Source organism: Cervus canadensis, chromosome 11 (assembly GCF_019320065.1).
Source record: "Cervus canadensis isolate Bull #8, Minnesota chromosome 11, ASM1932006v1, whole genome shotgun sequence".
NCBI lineage: Eukaryota > Metazoa > Chordata > Mammalia > Artiodactyla > Cervidae > Cervus > Cervus canadensis.
Genome location: NC_057396.1, coordinates 74,923,988 through 74,941,265, shown reverse-complemented (window position 1 = coordinate 74,941,265; position 17,278 = coordinate 74,923,988). Strand labels below are relative to the sequence as shown.

The 17,278-nt window shown below is 65.3% G+C and overlaps 1 protein-coding gene across 4 annotated transcripts in view; it reads left to right on the top strand.

Moving 5' to 3' along the window:
- The first annotated feature begins 835 nt into the window (after positions 1-835).
- TNKS1BP1 (tankyrase 1 binding protein 1) overlaps positions 836-17,278 on the top strand; it is a 24,245-nt gene continuing 7,802 nt past the window's right edge. The window contains exons 1-9 of one of the 4 annotated variants that reach the window (XM_043481280.1): positions 876-973; positions 1,633-1,840; positions 2,783-2,998; positions 3,976-4,082; positions 5,147-5,765; positions 7,352-7,421; positions 9,105-9,185; positions 11,288-12,967; positions 15,128-17,271. In XM_043481280.1, coding sequence (XP_043337215.1) covers positions 4,022-4,082; positions 5,147-5,765; positions 7,352-7,421; positions 9,105-9,185; positions 11,288-12,967; positions 15,128-17,271 — 4,655 coding nt within the window. In that variant the 5' untranslated portion in view covers positions 876-973; positions 1,633-1,840; positions 2,783-2,998; positions 3,976-4,021. Of the gene's footprint in view, positions 974-1,632; positions 1,841-2,782; positions 2,999-3,320; positions 3,638-3,975; positions 4,083-5,146; positions 5,766-7,351; positions 7,422-9,104; positions 9,186-11,287; positions 12,968-15,127; positions 17,272-17,278 lie in introns of those variants that run through there. The other 3 variants (XM_043481278.1, XM_043481276.1, XM_043481277.1) reach the window with 3 other exon arrangements.

Sequence of the window (17,278 nt, the reverse complement as noted above, 5' to 3'; positions counted from 1 at the left end):
ATTGACCAAGCTTCCCCGCAAACGGGGGGAATGGAAACCTGAGCCCGCAGAATTGGGGGGGAAGAGTGCTGTGTGTTGGGGTAGGGGGTGGGGGTGTAGCCTGATAGGGGTTCAGGAAAGGGGTGGAGTATGTGTGAAGGAGGAAAGGGGTATGCGGCATTGTTAACGCTGGGGGAATTTATGTTGGGCGGGGCAGGCATGCCTGCTAAGCCGCTGCAGTCGTGTCCGACCCTCTGCGACCCTGTGTGGACTCCAGCCCGCCAGGCTCCTCTGTCCATGGGACCCTCCAGGAGGCAGGGATACTGGAGAGGGCTGCCGTGCCCCGCTCCAGGGGCCCTCCCTGACAGGGATGTGCCAGCTGGGAACGCGGGGGCAGGCGCTGCAGGAGACGCGCAAGGGTCAGCGGTCATCCCCGCGCGCTGCAGACTGAGCCGGCCCCAGGCGCTGGCCGGGGGGAGCCTCTCCCGCGCGGGCCCCACAAGGCTGCAGCCCGCCGGCCGCTCGGCCCGGGCCGCCTCCTCTCTAGGCCGCCGTCTCGGTGGCCTTCCGCCCCAGAGCCGAGTTGCGTCAGCTTCGCGGGGGTCCGAACCCGGGGCGGGCCCTCGTGGGCCGTGGGCGGCTTTATTTGCATGCGCCCCGGCGAACTCGGCGGCGCGCGGACACTCGCGAGGAGCCCCGACACTCGCGAGGAGCACTGGGGGTGGGGCCCGGCGGGCTGTGGGCGGGGCAGGGGCGGGGCCAGGTGCCCCCGGAGGCGGGTCCGGGGCGGGTCCAGGCCCCCCTGGGGCGGGGCTAGGGGCAGGGCCCGGCGGACTGTAGGCGGGGCCCGCCGCGCCAGGGGCGCCTGGGCTCCGCCCACGGCCCCGCCCGGGCTCCTCCAGGCTCGGTCCCGCGGCGGCGGCGGCGGCAGCGGCTGAGACTGACGACGGGGTGCGGAGCGCGTGCTTGGCGGAGCCGGACCCCGGGGGAGAGCGTGAGTGCGCGGGGGCGGGCCCAGGGCGGGGGCGAGGCACGGGGGCGGTGGGAACTCTCGCGTCGAGACCACAGCCGAGATTGGGGGCGGGGGGCGGTCACGAGGAAAGTTTGCAGGGGCCGGGGGCCCGGGGGCCGGGGCGTGCGCGCGGGGGCGCAGGGCGCAGGGCCTGGAGCGCGTGCCGGCCGAGCCCGGGAGAGGGGCCGAGGCTGCAGGCGGAGCTCGCGGCGGGCGGAGCCGGCGGAGGGACCCTCGCCCCCTTCTCCCGGGCTGGCCCCCCGCCCCCGGCACGCCCCCGGCCTCCCCAGCCCGCCCCCACCCGGCGCGCGTCCCCGGGCCCCCGTCCGTCCGTCTGCCGGCGGCGCCCTGTCCCTCTAGCGGGGCCTCCGCCGCCCCCTCCTCCATCCCTCCGTCCCCTCCCCCCGGCGGCCGCGGACCCCTGTGCCCGGAGCTCCCCGCCGGGCCCCTCCAGACGGCCCCTCGCCCAGGGCTCTCCCGTCTCGCGGTTGGCCCTCCCTCCTGCGGCAGTGTCCTCTCCGGCCCCAGATCCGGCCGGAGGGAGATCGCAGGGTCGGCGGAGGCGGCCCTGCCTGCGGCGAGGCTTCTTTGGGCCTCCGCCCCGGGGCAGGAGCCGCCTGGTGTCTCCCCTGTGCCCTCAGGGTCCAGCCGGTCTCCGGACTCTTACGCATGGGGGATGCTTGGAGCCGCTGAGATTTTCACAGCTCTGCTCTCCGGCCCTGGTCACCGGGGTTTTCCGCTGGGCGTCTGAGCTGCTGATGAGCTGCTGAGACCCCGTCCTCAGTTGCTGGGGGGAGGGCGAGCTCTCCCTCTTGTGTGCTACAGCTCCCCGCCCGGCTCAGCCTCCAGGTGAAAGGGTTTTTCGGTTCTGGACCAGCTGGTCTCCATTTCTAACCACCCACACCATGTATCCCTGGTAATAACGTTCAAGGACAAGGAAACAGTCTTGCTTTTTTTTTTTAAAAATTTTATGTTTTCTGCCGCGTGCCCCTCCTCCACGCACACTTGGGCCGGCTGTGAACGTTACTCACCCACCCACAGTGCGCCTGCTGCACCGGACTTGGCTGACCGGACTTGCACGGGCCTGGATGTCTCTTTCCCTCCTACCTAGTCCCTCCCACCTGGGGAACAAGTTGGGGCAGGGTCAGAAGTGAGAGGTTTTCCCGGAAGTTGGGCACCTGAGGTCCCTTCTTTGGATTTGGTGCTGTCTTGCCAGACCAGCTGGAGTGGGTGACTTTGGGCAAGGCAGGGCCCCTTGCAGGTTGGAGTGGGTTGGGTTGTCCTCAGGGACCCCATGCATGCCAGGTGATAGGAAACATCCCTTTTCCTTTGGAACAGAGGGCTGGGGGCTCTATCAAGGAGGCGGGCCAGTGGTCAGTCCGGGGGTTTCTTGAGGGTGGGATGGCGCTTCAGGATCCAGGATGGGACCTGAAGAGGTGGTGAAGTGTCTGAAGAACAGGTGACAAGACGGGGTTCTTTGGGAGACAAGGCGTGGTCTGCGATGCTGGCAGCCTGTGGTTGGGGGAGAGGACGAGATGGTTTCCAACGGAAGCCTCCTAATAGCAGCCACCGTTTAATGGCCACTTACTGGGTGCTGGGCACTGACCTCAGCATGCATGGATCCTCTGGTGTGAGCCTCTATTTTTTTTTTTTTTTTTAGTTTTGGCCACACCTCCTAGGATGTGGGTTCTCAGTTCGCTGACCAGGGATCGAACCGGTGCTGCCTGCAGTGTGCGGTGGAAGCGCGGAGTCTTAACCACTGTATTAAGTCTCACTGTGTTCTTCATACAGGGAAACAGGTTTAGAGCAGTGAGGAACGTGCCTAAGGTCACAGAGCTGGAAGGCAGGAGATCCACCCAGCATTTGAATCCTGGTGGAGCAGACCCGGAGCTCCAGTTACAGGCTGAGAGGAGGGGCACCCGTTTGGTCTCAGCCTTAGGCTGGTGTCACGTGGTTTAAAATCTCTTCCGCAGCCCCCTTGGAAACCCCTCGGGTCAGGCCCAGCTGGTGAGTGATGCCCACATAGCTCCTTCTCTTGGGCTGTGGACCCTCCCACGGTGACGGGCCCAGGAGGGGAGCCCTAGGGAGTTTTGCCCCAAGCCACCCCGCCCCCCGGATGTTCTCTAGCCCGGTCCCATTCTCCCAGCCCCGGGTCTGGGCTGTCTCCTCCTTCCTCTTGGCGAGGCTCTGGAAATCCAGTGGGAGGCCATTGCTATGGCAACAGGACTAGGCCCTGACTTTACCTCATCAAATTCCGAGCCGAAGCCAAAGCGATTGAGAAATTAAAGGAAAAAAAAATGTATTCCAGATGTTTACTTTTTATTCCTTATTTTTCCGTGTTTGGATGAGACGGCTCTGGAGGAGGCGGGAGTCAGGGCAGGGACGTGGAGGGAGGAGGGGGACTGGTGGGGTGGCGGGGAGGGAACCACTCCCAGCGGCAGGCCGGGGAGCGGGAAGGGGAGGCCCGCGGGGCAGGCGGGCAGCGGGGCGGGCCCCAGGTTGGGGAGGAGCGGGTTTTTCCCGTCTCCCGCGAGGTGATTCACTGGGAGATTTCAGACTTGGCAGCCCTCTTGCCCTGGCCTTGAGTCGATCCAGCGAGTGGGGGGCCCCCGGACCCACGGAGTTGGGGGGGGTGCCTTGGGAGCGGTAAGTGGGGTGCCCTGGACAGCTGGCTGGAGGGAGCAGGGGGCGGCTCCTCGGACCTGCAGGACTTTAGGGTTAGGAGACGGACTTGGAGAGCTGGCGGCGGCGGCGGGGGCGGGAGAAGAGGGGAGGACGTGGCCGCGAGGGACCTCCCGTGACCTCCCCCAGCCTCCCTGCTGAAGCGCCCGCTTCCTGTCCCGCACCGGCCTCCGCCAGAAGTCGGAGACTCCCTCTCTGAGCGCGCTGCCAGCGCCCGGCCCTCTGGCTCTCTCTGCGCGCTCTTTTTTTTTCCTGGGTCTTCCACCGCCCCTAGCTCACACCCCTCTGCCTCCCACTCCCAGGTCCCCGCATGTGATAGAAGTGTCTGCTCCCAGGGAAGGCGCAGCCATGGCCTCCCCAGCGCCCCGGGAGCCCGACGAGGAGCTGGTATCCGCTGGCTCCGAGCCAGGTACCTGTGGGTGCGGTGTGGAGCGGGCTGGCTGGGAGGGGGGCCGGAGGCCCGAACCCCCATTAGGTCTTGGGGGCTGGTGGGTGAAGGCTGACCTTGTTGGGGAGGGAGGGAGGAGTTTTGAGGACAAGCGGGATGAGCCTGAGAAGTCCTGCACTTTGGTGGAGACCCTTCAGAACTGTCTGAGGTCACAGCTCTCCAGCAGAGAACAAGCTAACCTTGGAGACGATGTGGATCAAATCACGTGTTTGACAGAGGAGGAAACTGAGGCCTGGGCCTGGGGGTGGGGGGGGGCGGGGAAGGTCATGCACCTATGCGCTTGAACCCAGGCCTCCTGGCTCCCTGTCTAGATGCCTTTCTTGTGCTGAGTGGGTATTAAAGGGTCCTAGTAGCAGGGCTTTGGCCATGAGTAATTCAAGGTCTTTTATTTGGCATTGAAATGCCTTATATAGAAGGTAGGATTCTGGTCTTTTTTTTTTTTTCTTCTGTAGCAAGATTTCCTTCTGTTTGGCTTAGGTCAATAGTGAGTTTGCGTTCCTGGTCACACAGCGGATGACGGCGGGGAGGTGGCCTGGGTGTGCCCCGGAGGAGGGGGCCAGCAGGGTGGCAGAGTAGGGAAGCTGAGCTGGGAGAACGAGTTTGGTGTGGATGTAGTTTAGCAGAGTGACATGCTCGAGGGAAGGACCAGACTGGGGGAGACGGTGGGCTGACTGGTGTGGGCAGGCAGGCGTTCATTTATTAGCTCGTTTGCTCAATCTCGTCATTCACTTGGTAAGAATGTGTATTAGGTGTAAAGTGGGTGTAGTGAGAAGAAATAGCTGCCAGCTGGGCCCTTAAATGGCTTTTAACTTGTAAGGGTGACTGGCTAGACATTTCGGGAATTTGGAGATGGGGGAAGATGTTTCTGGGATGTGTCTGGAAAATCCAGGAAGGCTTCCTGGAAGCGGTGACATTTGACTTGTACCTGGAAGGGTGTGGGAACATTCTGAGTCTGTAGGGTGGGAAGTGAAGTTCTGCTTCCTATTCTTTTGACATCGGCTCAACCAGCCCTTCCCTTTTGGTAGGTGACTCTCGGGCCAAACCCCCTGTCAAGCCCAAACCCCGAGCCCTGCCTGCCAAGCCAGCCCTGCCTGCCAAGCCCAGCCTGCTGGTGCCCATTGGGCCTCGGCCTCCCCGGGGTCCTCTGGCCGAGTTGCCTTCTGCCCGGAAGATGAACATGCTGGCGGGACCCCAGCCCTATGGTGGCAACAAACGGCCCCTTCCGTTTGCGCCAAGGCCTGCAGCCGAGGCCCTGGCTGGTGGAGAAGGCACCCGGGAGCCTGGGAGAGAGGAGCCTGGGAAAGAAGAGACACCCCCCTTGACCCCTCCGGCCCGATGCGCTGCCCCTGGGGGCGTGCGCAAGGCGCCCCTCCCCTTCCGCCCGGCCTCCGAGCGCTTTGCTGCACCCACCGTGGAGGAGATCCTGGCCAAGATGGACCAGTCCAGGAAGGAGGGCCCGGCCAGCCCCGACCGCCTCTGGGGCTCCCGCCTCACCTTCAACCACGACGGCAGCTCCAGATACGGTCCCAGGAACTACGGCGTGGCCCCAGGCCCCAGGGACGACGCTGGGACCCTCGCCAGGGAATGGTCCCAGGAGGGGCCCGCGCAGTCTCCTGCTGACTGCCCTGAGGAGCCCAGCAAGAGGTGAGGGGTGGGGGGCTGTGTGTCTGGTTGCAGCCAGCCTGAGGATAGGGTGGATAGTCTCCTGTGAGATGGCAATCTTCCCTTAGAGGTTAGCTGTGCTGCGTGCGTGGGGGCCAACCCTGGCCAGAGTCTCGAACCATCCCCCCCGCAGACCGAATTAGTGTGTGCTTTATTCTGTGGTCGTTCTCTGTACAGAGTCCGTGTGTTTGTAGCAGGATTCAGATGTATAGCTTGGAAGTTTATTTTCAGTGCTTTTTTAATATCGAGAGCCAAACGCTGCCTCACTTAATTCACAGCCGTCCTGTGTAGTGGAGAGAATATTAGGCCCATTTTAGAGATGAGGAAATTGAGGCTCAAAAGTGACTTTCTCTGGTCCCTTAGCAAGTGACAGACAGAGCTGGGGTTAGAATTAGGATGTCTGACTCCAGTGTGTGCTCTTAGCTGCCGGCCCATGCTGTGGGTGCAGCGGTGTGCCAGGTGCTGGGGGGGGTGGGTGGGTGTGTGTGTCTGTCTGTGTGTGTGCTGGGGTGTGTGTGTGGGGGGGGTGTCTGTGTGTGTGCTGGGATGTGTGTGTGTGTGTGTGTGTGTCTGTGCTGGGGGGTGTGTGTGGTGGGGTGTGTGTGTGTGTGCTGGGATGTGCGTGGGTGTGTCTGTGTGTGTGGGGGTGTCTGTGCTGGGGGGTGTGTGTGGTGGGGTGTGTGTCTGTGTGTATCTGTGCTGGGGTGTGTATCTGTGTGTCTCTGTGTGTGTGTCTGGGGTGTGTGTATCTGTGCTGGATTGTGTGTGTGTGTCTGGGGTGTGTGTATGTGTGTGTCTGTGTGTGTGTGTGTGTGTGTGGAGGGCACCGCCTGGCTATGAAGAGGAGTCTGATGGGAGAGGAAAGCCGTGAACGCCCCTTGACACCAGGCCAGAGGCTGTGAGCGTGCGGGCCGCACAGCTGGGTTGGAGATTGTCGCGTGTGGTACCCACTTTCCCAGAGCCAGTGCCAGCATGTCCTGGGGGCTCCTGACCTGAAAGTGTCCCTGGGCCCCGGGGAGGAGGCTGAGGGTCCCAGCTGCCTGGTCATCCCCAGGGCAGGGATCACCCACGCTGCCTGCCAGCCTCTCCTGTCCCCCTGGGCTCCCGGGAGGCCCACCCTATCCAGGCTGGGTTCCGCCTCCTTCCCCTCGTTTGCTCCCAGCTGGGCTTGAAAGGAGCAACCTCGACCTTGCAAAATCTCTCTGGCCGTCTCCCTCCCCATGCAGTCTTCCAGAAGCTAGGGAGCGGCTGGCTGCCCTCGGGGAGAACCTCAAGGGCCCGGGGGCTTGGTGGTCTTACCGGGAGCCCCGAGGGCGCTGGGCCAGCCACAGGCTCTTCCCAGAGGGTTGGGGGTCTTACCCCCCATGTGCGGGTGGGGCACACGCACTGTGTCTGGGGTGCTCTCTGGGAGCCGCTGGGGTCTTTGTCCCCTGGGAGGACGTGCCCCCGACGGGAGGAACGTCGGGTGCTGTTCCGGTTGTCGGGCAGACCCCCGATCATCCTCCCTGCTCCACCCGCACCAGGCATCTCTGATCTGTGCCTCCGTCTCCCCTCTTTCTCCCTCGCAGGAAGCCCCCCTCGGACCTGGCCTTCAACGGGGACCTGGCCCAGCCGGCCGTCTCTGAGCCCCCGACTGATGTGAGTGCCCCGCCCGTGACGACGCAGAAACGGGCTGTTTCTGGGCTGGAAGGGTCTCGTCTGCGTGCCTCTCCCACCCCCCTTAGTTTAGCCGGGGAGACAGAAGCTGTGGAGGAGGTTCACCTGACTTGCTGCAGGACTCAGATTTCTCAACATTCAGGCCGCTCTGGCTAAGTGTGGCTGAGGCCCTGAGGCTCCTACAGTGTCCAGGATGACTGTCCTTGACGACCCGCTGTCCCCTGGGCAACCTCGGGAAGGGTGACTGACGTAACCCCGGTCATGACTCTGGCCTAGTAGGCCCCTCCGGTCCCACGCGAGAGGTGCGGACGCCAGGGCTTGAAATGCCAAGTAACTTGCCCAGGGGCTGAAGGCAGGATCCGAGTCCAACACGGTCCCTGGCCAGGTCTGCCCTCTCGCAGAAGAGGGGAGGTGACGTTTCAGGGGGTGTCCTGTTAAAGCCCCTCTGCCCACAGCGTGCTCGGGGGTGGACAATCTGCGTTCCCGAGAAAAGGATGCGAAAGGTGGTCCGTCTTGCTCCAAGAGCCCTTGCTAGCCAGAGGCTGTCCCGTCCAGCAAGGAGAGAGACCTGAGTGTGTGCATTTGTCCAAACGTATTTATCCACTGTGATCCTGGTGCTGGGGAGACAGCTACAGGCAAAGCGTCCGCAGTCCCCCTGCTTCCAGGGAAGCGTGTGTCTGTCGCTCAGTCATGTCCGACTCTTTGTGACTCTGTGGACTGTAGCCCGCCAGGCTCTTCTGTCCACGGGGTTCTCTAGGCAGGAATGTTGGAGCACGTAGCCATTCCCTTCTCTCAGGGAGCTTCCTGACCCAGGGATCGAACCCAGGTCTTCTGCCTTGTAGGCAGATTCTTTACCATCTGAGTCACCAGGGAAGCCCTTGTTCCCGGGGAACGCACCTTCTCACGTGGGCAGACAGACTCCAACATCGGGAACCCTGCGAACCGGCAGACAGGTGGAGCGTCAGACAGGCTCCTGGGGCACCTACCTGGACGGTCCCGGGCCAGGGTGACAGGGGAAGGCCTCGCCAGGAAGCGGGGGATGGGGTGAGCTCTTGGATGCTTGGGGAACAGCCGCCTTGGCGGAGGGAGCTGCAGCTACGAAGGATGTGGGCTCCGCCCAGCAAGGAAGCTGGGGTGTCTGGGTCGCAGAGACAGTGGAGCTGGGTGGTGATGGGCCACTCGGGGGGCGCTGGCTTGCAGGAGGGGGAAGAGGCCGTTGAGGGGCTGGAGGAAAGGGGTGACCTTGCTGCAGTTGCAAGGAGTCTCCCATCCCAAGATCTTGGCCGGGGGCCAAGGGCAGTGGCAGGGCCAGTTGGGGGGCTGTTGGAGTCACCCCGATGAGAGACGACGGTGCTGTGGATCCTGGAGGCGGTCCCTGGGGGAGATCGCGGGCGGGGGGGCCTCTGGTGTGAAGGTGGCGTGGACAGGACATGCAGGCAGGCTGATCTGAGGAGAGCGAGTGGAGAATGAAGGATGCTGCTGGGGGTCTCCGGCCCAAGTGATTCGGAGGTTACTTTACTGAGAAGGGGGCCTTTGTAGGGTCGGGAAGACCAGAGGAGCTTGCTTCTGGATCTGTTGAGTTGGAGGTGCCTCGTAGATGTCCAAGGGGGTCAGTGGGGCGTTTGAGTCTGGAGCTGCAGGGACTTGTCTGTGTCCTGTGTGCAGATGGCCAGGAGACAGATGAGGTCCCCCGAGAGCGTGGGTGAGATGTGCGAGGGAGCCCAGGAGATGCAGGAAGGAGCGGAGGTGAGCTTGGAGGGAACCCGGCCTGCGCTGAGTGTGGGAGCTCCCTGGGCTGGGGGAGGGATGGGAGGTGGGTGGGCAGTCAGCAATCAGACGGTGTGCCCCGAGAATGGGGGGTCTGGGGGATTGCAGCTGACCTTGGCCAGAGTGGCGGGCATGGCGAAGTGAAGAAGGGAGCCCGTTTGGAGGGGCCTCAGCTGAAGCTGGGCCCAAGGAGCTGAGGTGAGGGGTGCTGAACGCAGAGCCCTGGGTTTCAGGAAAGGGGTGTAGCTGGAGAGACGGGAGGGGTGGATTGCAGAGTGTGTGTGTTTTTTTTTGTAAGCCAGAAGAAATGAGAGCAGTTTGTGTGCTGATGGAAACGATCCAGTAGAGAAGGAAAAAAATCTGTGATGCTGGACAGAGAGAGGAGGGCTTGGCCTGAGCTCTGAGCAGGGACGGCTTGCGATCGAGGCAGGGAGTGGGGTGCCCGGGTCGGGGGTCTCTGAGTCCTCCGGGAGGCCTGGGTGGAGGCAGGGAGGTTTGAGGACAGACCAGATGGGAAAGCATCGCTGGGAGGTGGGGGTGCGCAGAAGGCGGGTGTCGTGGCATTGCTGGGCTGTTCTGGGGCCCGTCTGAGCCCTGGACGGCTGCAGGGAACCCACCATCCCAGCGGCGGGCTCATCTCCAGCTGCCCGGGTGTGGCCCGGAGCTGGGGCAGAGCTGTATTGAATCAGGTTAAACTGTGGGGAGGGAGGGAATACAGGGAGCTGAGTATAAAAAGTGATGTCCTCTCGGGTGGTCTGGGAGCTCTGCTCTGGGGGTGGAGGGGTCTGTCCGGGGCTCTCACAAGAGCCCCGGGTGGCGGCGTGGTTTAAGGGCACTGGCTCCAGGTTAACCTGAGATTCACAGAGAGTGCGGAGGCTGGAAGGATTGGAGGGTGGCCTTGACGCGGGAGCAGGACACCCCCCTGCCCAGGCCCAGCGGTCTGGTGGTTATGGGGCAGACGGCTCCCCATAGGAGAAGGGCGGGGGGGAGCATGACCTCTGGGGAGGCAGAGGTCGGATAGAGCGAGACTCAGGTCACAGCCTGGGGCAGGCCGGTGCAGAGGTGAAGGAGGGTCAGCTGCTGGGGGTCCCAGGGCCCCAGAGCCTCCGGTCTTCCCCAGAGTGTCCGTTCTTCCCCTGAGCGCTGTCCCCAGCGGCCGGGTGTGCAGATCTTGCTGAATCCTCTCCTGACCGCGAGGTGGACGTTGTTGCCCCGGCTCCAGGGTGCAGTTCAGGACGCCGGGGCTTGGAGAGACCCCGCATGGGAAGGCGTCCAGCTGATGGGGGAGGAGCCCATGTCTCTGACCTGGGCTTTCACGGCCCCTGGGGCTTCTGGCCTGCATCCCGGGGCCCGCTGCCCCTCGGGTGGCGCTGGGACCGTGGCTGCTCAGAGCAGGGGTGCGAGCTGCTCCCGGGAGCTGGTCTGAAGCTGCCCTCCGCCTGGTGGAGTCCCGCCCCGAGGTCGCACACCCAGCCAGCCAGACTCTTGAGTTTCCTTTTCCGTTTACAAAGCCAGTGTCTTAAAAAATATTTATTTATGTACTTTGCTGCGCTGGGTCTCAGTTGCGGCATGCGGGATCTTCTATCTTCACTGTAGCTGGTGGGATCCCCAGTTGTGGTGTGCAGACTTTTAGTTTCTGCACTTGGATACAGTTTCCTGGCCAGGGATCGAACCCGGGTCCTCCGCATTGGGAGCGTGGAGCCTTAGCCCCTGGACCACCAGGGAAGTGCACAAAGCCAGTGTTCATGACCCATGAACCATGGGCCTTTAGGAACTCGTCAGAGGAGCCTTGGGCCTGGGCGTGTGGTGGGCACGGTCTGAGTGATCCCATGGGAATAGAGTGCGTGCATTTTGTGGGGGGAGGGCCACGTGGGAGGGGTCTGCAGGCCCTGCAGTCTCCGATGCTGGAGGTCATTCCAGAGCCTCTGGCGGTTGTCCTGGGGGGCTGTCTCCCTGAGCCCCGGTTTCCCCCGTGGACTGAGAGCGTTGGGCAACTAGCTGCTGACCTGGGGTCTCTCGGGGGTGGGCAGGGGCCTCCCCGAGCCGGCCGAGCAGTGACAGGTCCTGACTTTCTCTCGCAGGTTCTCCAGCCCCGGGTGCCCCCCGGTCCAAGCCCTACCTTGGAGAATGGAGGTGCCCCCAGCCCGGGTCTCCCCGCTGAAGCCTTGGGCTCGGGCCCCGAGTCTCCCCGCCTTGACTCCCTCGAGGCGGGCTCTCCTCGCCACCCCCAGCGTCCAGAGACCCAGAGCCCTGCTGCTCCTGGACCTCCCCTCCGGCCCCCCGAGACTCTGGGCTCCCCAGCTGCGGGCCCCCCTGATGAAGGCTCCTGCCATCTGCCCCTGAGCCCAGGGGTCCCAGCTGTGGCTGCCCTGGAGACCCCCAGACCCGGCAGCCCCCAGGTGCTGGAGCTAGCAGGGCACCCCAGCCTGGAGCGGTCCCTACCCGCCGTGTCCCAGTCCCTGATGGGAGGGGGTGAGCTGCCGGACCTGCCTCGGACGTTTGCATCTGGGGACGGGGTGGCCCCGGGGGTCGAGGACCGCCCTGCCGGCAGCCTGGCCCAGCGGCGGTTTTCTGAAGGTGTGTTGAGCCCTCCTGGCCCAGACCGGGAGCAGCTGGGGGGCTCGCTGGCCGCCCTGCCCCAGGCCCAGGGGGGTCCGTCCACCCTGGACCACCCCTTGGGGAGCGGGACCGAGTCCAGCTGGAGTTTATCTCAGTCCTTTGAATGGACCTTCCCGACGCGGCCTGCAGGCCTTGGGGTGCGGCGGCTGGACTCCCCGCCGCCGTCCCCCATCACCGAAGCCGCGGAGGCTGCAGAGGCTGCGGAGGCTGGAGACGGGGCCGCGTCCACCCATGAGGAGGCCGGAAACTGGGCCACGTCCACCCGCGAGGAGGCCAGAGGCGGGGCTGCGGAGGCTGCAGAGGCCAGAGACAGGTCCGCGTCTATCCGGGAGGGGCCTGGAGGCGGGGCCACATCCACCAGGGAGGAGGCTGGAGATGGGGCCGTGTCCACCTGCGAGGAGCCCGGAGACGGGGCCACGTCCATCCGGGAGGAGGCTAGAGATGGGGCCGTGTCCACCCGCGAGGAGCCAGGAGACGGGGCCGCGTCCATCCGGGAGGAGGCTGGAGATAGGGCCGCGTCCACCCGCGAGGAGCCCAGGGGCGGGGCCACATCCACCCGAGAGGAGGCTGGGGACTGGCCCGTGTCCACTCGGGAGGAAGGAGCGTCCCAGCCAGGGCCAGGGGCCCCGTCGGCTGCAGAGGGACCAGGAAGACCTGCTTCCTGGGGGCCGGGGGATGACCCAGGCTCCTCTCTGAGCCCGACTGGTGGTGCGGAAGACCATCCTCTGGAGTCCCCGCCAACAGCAGGGGACCCACCTGGACCAGCTTTGCCACAGGTGGACGAGACACTTGCAGAACGGGAGTCCCCTCCGCCTGCCCGGGAGGCTGCCCTGCGCATCCTGGAGCCGGTCCTGGGGCAGGAGCAGCCAGCGCCCCCGGACCAGCCTTGCGTCCTGTTCGTCGATGCCCCCGAGCCCGGGCAGGCACTCTCTGCTGAGGAGGACACTGTGGCCCTGGCCGTGGCCGAGACCACCCGACCTAGGACAGCGGTTCAAGACCCCCGCCGGGCGTCCCCCGAGCCCGCGGGGCCCGAAAACAGCTCCCAGTGGCTGGACGACCTGCTGGCCTCGCCCCCACCCAGTGCCCGGCGGGGCGCCCCGTCTGAGTTGAAGGATGCCCAGACCCCCAGCGCCTGCTCCGAGGTGAGGGGGGCCCTGGGCGGGGTGCGGGGCGGAAGCCAGGGGCTTCGGGGGGCCTCCTTGTTTTGACACGGATGCCCTGTCGAGAGTTTGGGATCCAGCCGTGAGCAGGCACCTGGGCCCCTGCCCCGGAGGTCCACGCCGCCTGCTCCGCTGGTGGAGCAGAGGGTGTGGGCTGCTGCTTAGAGTCTAGTCTGAGTCTGCATCTGACCCCGGCTTCTACGGCTGAGTGGTCTTGGGAACGTAGCCAGACCTCCAAGCTTCAGAGTCCTTTCACAACGATGCCATTTGCCTCATACGCTTGGGGGCTTCCCGGGTGGCGCTGGTGGTTAAAAATCTGCCTGCCGGTGCAGGAGACACAGGGTCAGTTTCTGCGCTGGGAAGATCCCCTGGAGGAGGCATGGCAACCCACTCGGGTACTCTTTGTCTGGAAAATTCCATAGACGGAGGAGCCTGGCAGGCTGCAGTCCGTGGGGCCGCAAAGAGTCGGATACGACTGAGCGACCGAGGACACTTAGGCTTGTGTTGTGGGCAAGACAGACGTGGAAAGCGCTGGGTGCAGGGCTTGGCACCCGTGAGCATTCAGTCTGTGATGACGGGTGGTTTCATGAAGGGCGCCAACATTGCCAGTTAGACGCGGGCCCTGGACCCAGGCTGCCGAGTTGCTGTCTTGGCCCTGCTCCTGGCCCACCTGTGACCTTGAATGCGTGACTTTCCTGCCCGCACCTCAGTTTCTGCATCTGTAAAATGGGGAGAATGGTGCTGGGCTCTACCTCACAGGTGATGGCTGCAGTGCCTGTGAAATACTCAGACTACCACCCATCACGAGTGCTTGGGAGCGTTGCATCTTGCGAGCGTTCTTACTGTGAAGTTCAGACATGTTTTTGTAGAGGCCCAGAGGAGGCAGAGCCTTGTGCAAAGGTCACCCAGCAAGCTGGCAGCCAGGCCAGGGCCAGAGCGCCAATTCCAAGGCCAGTGCCGTTTCTCCTACCGGGCTGCCCAGTAGGCTCAGGGCTGGGGTCCAGGTGGCGTTTGAAACGAAGTTTTCACGCCCAGCCCGCCCAGCCAGGGGCTGGCAGGGGCGGGGTTGGGGGAGGGAGGAGCCGGGGGCTTCTGGGCGGGGCCTGGGGGACGAGCAGGAAGGAGTTAGGTCCGCGGGGCTTCCGCGGTAGGTGTGTCCGTCCGCGGTAGGTGTGTCCGTCCCGGGATGCGGTGACTCAACTGGCTCCCGGGCGGGGCCGCCGAGGGAGCTGCAGCTGCTCTGCAGGGAGCGGGGCCAGGGCCGTCGGACAGGTCCGGGCGGGCGAGGGGAGCGGCCCAGCCACGTCCCAGCGCTCGCTGCGCCCAGTGGGCCGCGGGGCGGGCGGGGACCGGAGGCCGGGACCATGGCCGGGCCAGGGGACAGGGAGCCCAGCGTGTCGGTCCTGGAGAGGCTGCTGGCCAACGCCGCGCTGCGGGACGAGGCCGGCCGGCTCCGCAGCCCCGAGCCCAGGGCTCTCCCGGCCGCACGAGTGAGTCAGCGGGTTCCGGACGGGGTGGGGTTCCCGGAGCCCTGGCTGGGTCTTCTCCCTGAAACGGAGGAGGCCGTCCCTGCGGGCGGGCGGTGAGGAGCCAGAGGGCTTCGCAGGGCAGCCGCCGGCAGGAGAGAGCTTCCCTTGGGGAGGTCGGGGCGGGCGTTCACGTGGTCTGGAAGGGTGAAGGGTGCCCTGGGGAGCTTGCCTTGGGGAGGGGGCCGTGGAAGGGCGCAGGGTCTTGACCGCTCTTCGTTGAGGGCACACCCACCCCCACGGCCCCGGGAAGACCTCTCTGCCAGGCAGCCCTGCTCCTGGCGCCTTGCCAGGTGTTGCCCAAGGGCGGTAAAGAGGACCACGAGGTTGACCGCGGAGGCCCCACGGGGTGCCGGGACTTCTGCTGAGCCCTCGGCTTCACTGATTCCGTTTAACCCTCTCTTCCTACCCCGTGTCGTAGGAACTGACCTCGTTGAACGACGGGGACCCTGGGGACTCAGAGCGGTTAAGTGATTTGCCCAAGGTCACACAGCCCACATCCAAACCCCAGGCTCTCCAAAGCCAAAGTTGGGCACTCGGCAGCGCGCTCACTCTGGGCCGATCGCCACCCTAATTCCAGGCCCTGTTTCTCTCTCTCTCTCTCTCTCATTCCCAGGGACTCCTCGGCTGGGCCCAGAAGGACCTGCAGAGCGAATTTGGGGTTGCAGGAGGCCCACATCCCGGCAGTTTCCGGCCTTCCACCTGGTCCCAGGACGCTTCTCGGGACTACGGCCTGGGAGGTGCAAGCCCTCTGGGGGACCCAGGCCTCGGAGAGAGGGACTGGGCTGGCGAGTGTGGGCATGGAGTCGGGGAGGGGCGCCCCGGGGAGTGGGCCGGCAGGGGTGCCCTCGACCGGGAGGAGGAGGGCGAGGTTGGCGGCCAAGACCGGCATGGAGCCGCGGCCCTGGGGAGCCTGGGCGCCCAGAACCGGGCGATCGGGAAGCCTGGCACTCTGCAAAGCCACGAGGCGGACCTTCAGCACTGGGAGTTCGGGAAGAGGGATCCCCAGGGCACCTACTCCAGCCGGGACGCGGAGCTCCAGGACCAGGAGTTCGGGAAGAGGGATCCCCAGGGCACCTACTCCAGCCGGGACGCGGAGCTCCAGGACCAGGAGTTCGGGAAGAGGGATCCCCAGGGCACCTACTCCAGCCGGGACGCGGAGCTCCAGGACCAGGAGTTTGGGAAGAGGGATTCTCTGGGGACCTACAGCGGTCGGGATGCAAGCCTTCAGGACTGGGACTTTGGGAAGAGAGACTCCCTGGGTGCCTACTCGAGCCAGGATGAAGAGGGGCAGGGCCCGGAATCAGGGCAGAAGGACCCACTTGGCAGGTACGGCGGCAGCCAGGACGCAGGGCAGCAGGACCAGGGGTTCGGGAGGAGCGACCCTGCACGGAGCGCCTATGGCCCCCGCAGCGCAGAAACGCCGGGCCGGGACTTCGGCAGGAGCGCCTGGGTGCCAGACTACAGCGGCGGCCTCCCGCGGGACTTCGGAGCGAGAGCCCTGAGCGCCGGGTTCAGCCTCGAGGAGGCCCAGCGGCAGGACACAGAATTTGAGAAGAAGATCCCAGGCCGAGCCAGCCCCGGGGCGGCCGGCAGGGACGTGGGCTGGCCTGAGACTGCCGAGACGGGGGGTGTGTTCCACGCCAGCGTCCCAGAGCCGCAGGACGGGGCTCTGGGGCAGAGGGACCCGGGTGGCTGGCAAGGTGGTGCTGCCTCTAGGGAGGTTGGTGGGCCGCAGGCGGGGGGCGCCCGGAGCCCAGGGGAGGCTGACCCAGAGGACAGGGAGGGGGTGCGGCGGGGCTGGGCTGGAGACTTCGGCCTTGGAGTGGGCGCTCAGCCAGAGGCAGCCTTCGGCCCGGGGCGGCGGGGCTGGGGCAGCGGCTTCTGTGCGGAGGCCTCGGAGCGGAGCTCCCAGTTTGGGATAATCGGTGATGACAGGGCGGGCGCGGCCAGCCTGAGCCCTTGCAGTCAGCTGGGAGGCGGCCCCTTCCTGCCCCCCGAGGGAGCCGTGGACTGGACTGACCAGCTGGGCCTCCGGAACCTGGAGGTGTCCAGCTGTGTGCGAGCTGCCAGCTCCGGCGAAGCCAGGGAGGATGGCGTGGGACAGACGGGCTGGGTAGACCGCGGGGGTGTGACGGGCGCGGGGCTGGCCGTCCATCTGCAGGGCGGAGGGGCGGAGGCCCCCGGGGGACTTGGCCTCGGGGACCAGGACTGGACTTCCGATGTCGGAGGCCCCAGCCAGGCCAGAGAGGGTGGCGTGGGGCAGACAGACTGGTCGGGCGCGGAGGCGGGAGAGTTCCTTAAATCGAGGGAGCGCGGGGTGGGTCAGGCAGATTGGACGCTGGACCCGAGAGACCGGGAGCTTGGGCCCGGTGGGGTGGATTGGGGCAACAGTCTGGGCCTGAGGCATCTGGAGGTGCCCTGTGAGCTAGACTCGGAGAGTTCTCAGGGGCCGCGGGGACGTGGGCTGGACCAGGTGGACTGGTCCCAGGACTCGGAGCTCCGAAACGTGGAGCTCCCGGGTGAAGCCAGGGAGTGTGGTGTGGGGGATGTCGGCCACTCCCCAGAACCGGGCGTGGGGAATGATGCCCTCTCAACCCCCTGCCTGGAGACCCGAGGCCCCTCGGAGGCCAGGGAGCTCGGGGTGGGCGAGATGAGCAGGCTGGATGCTGAGGATGGAGACCCCTTCTTGCCGCTCGTGGTCATCTGCCCAGAGGAGGACGGATACGGGCTTCAGGAGTCCCCGGCCTTCGGACCCAGGTAAGGG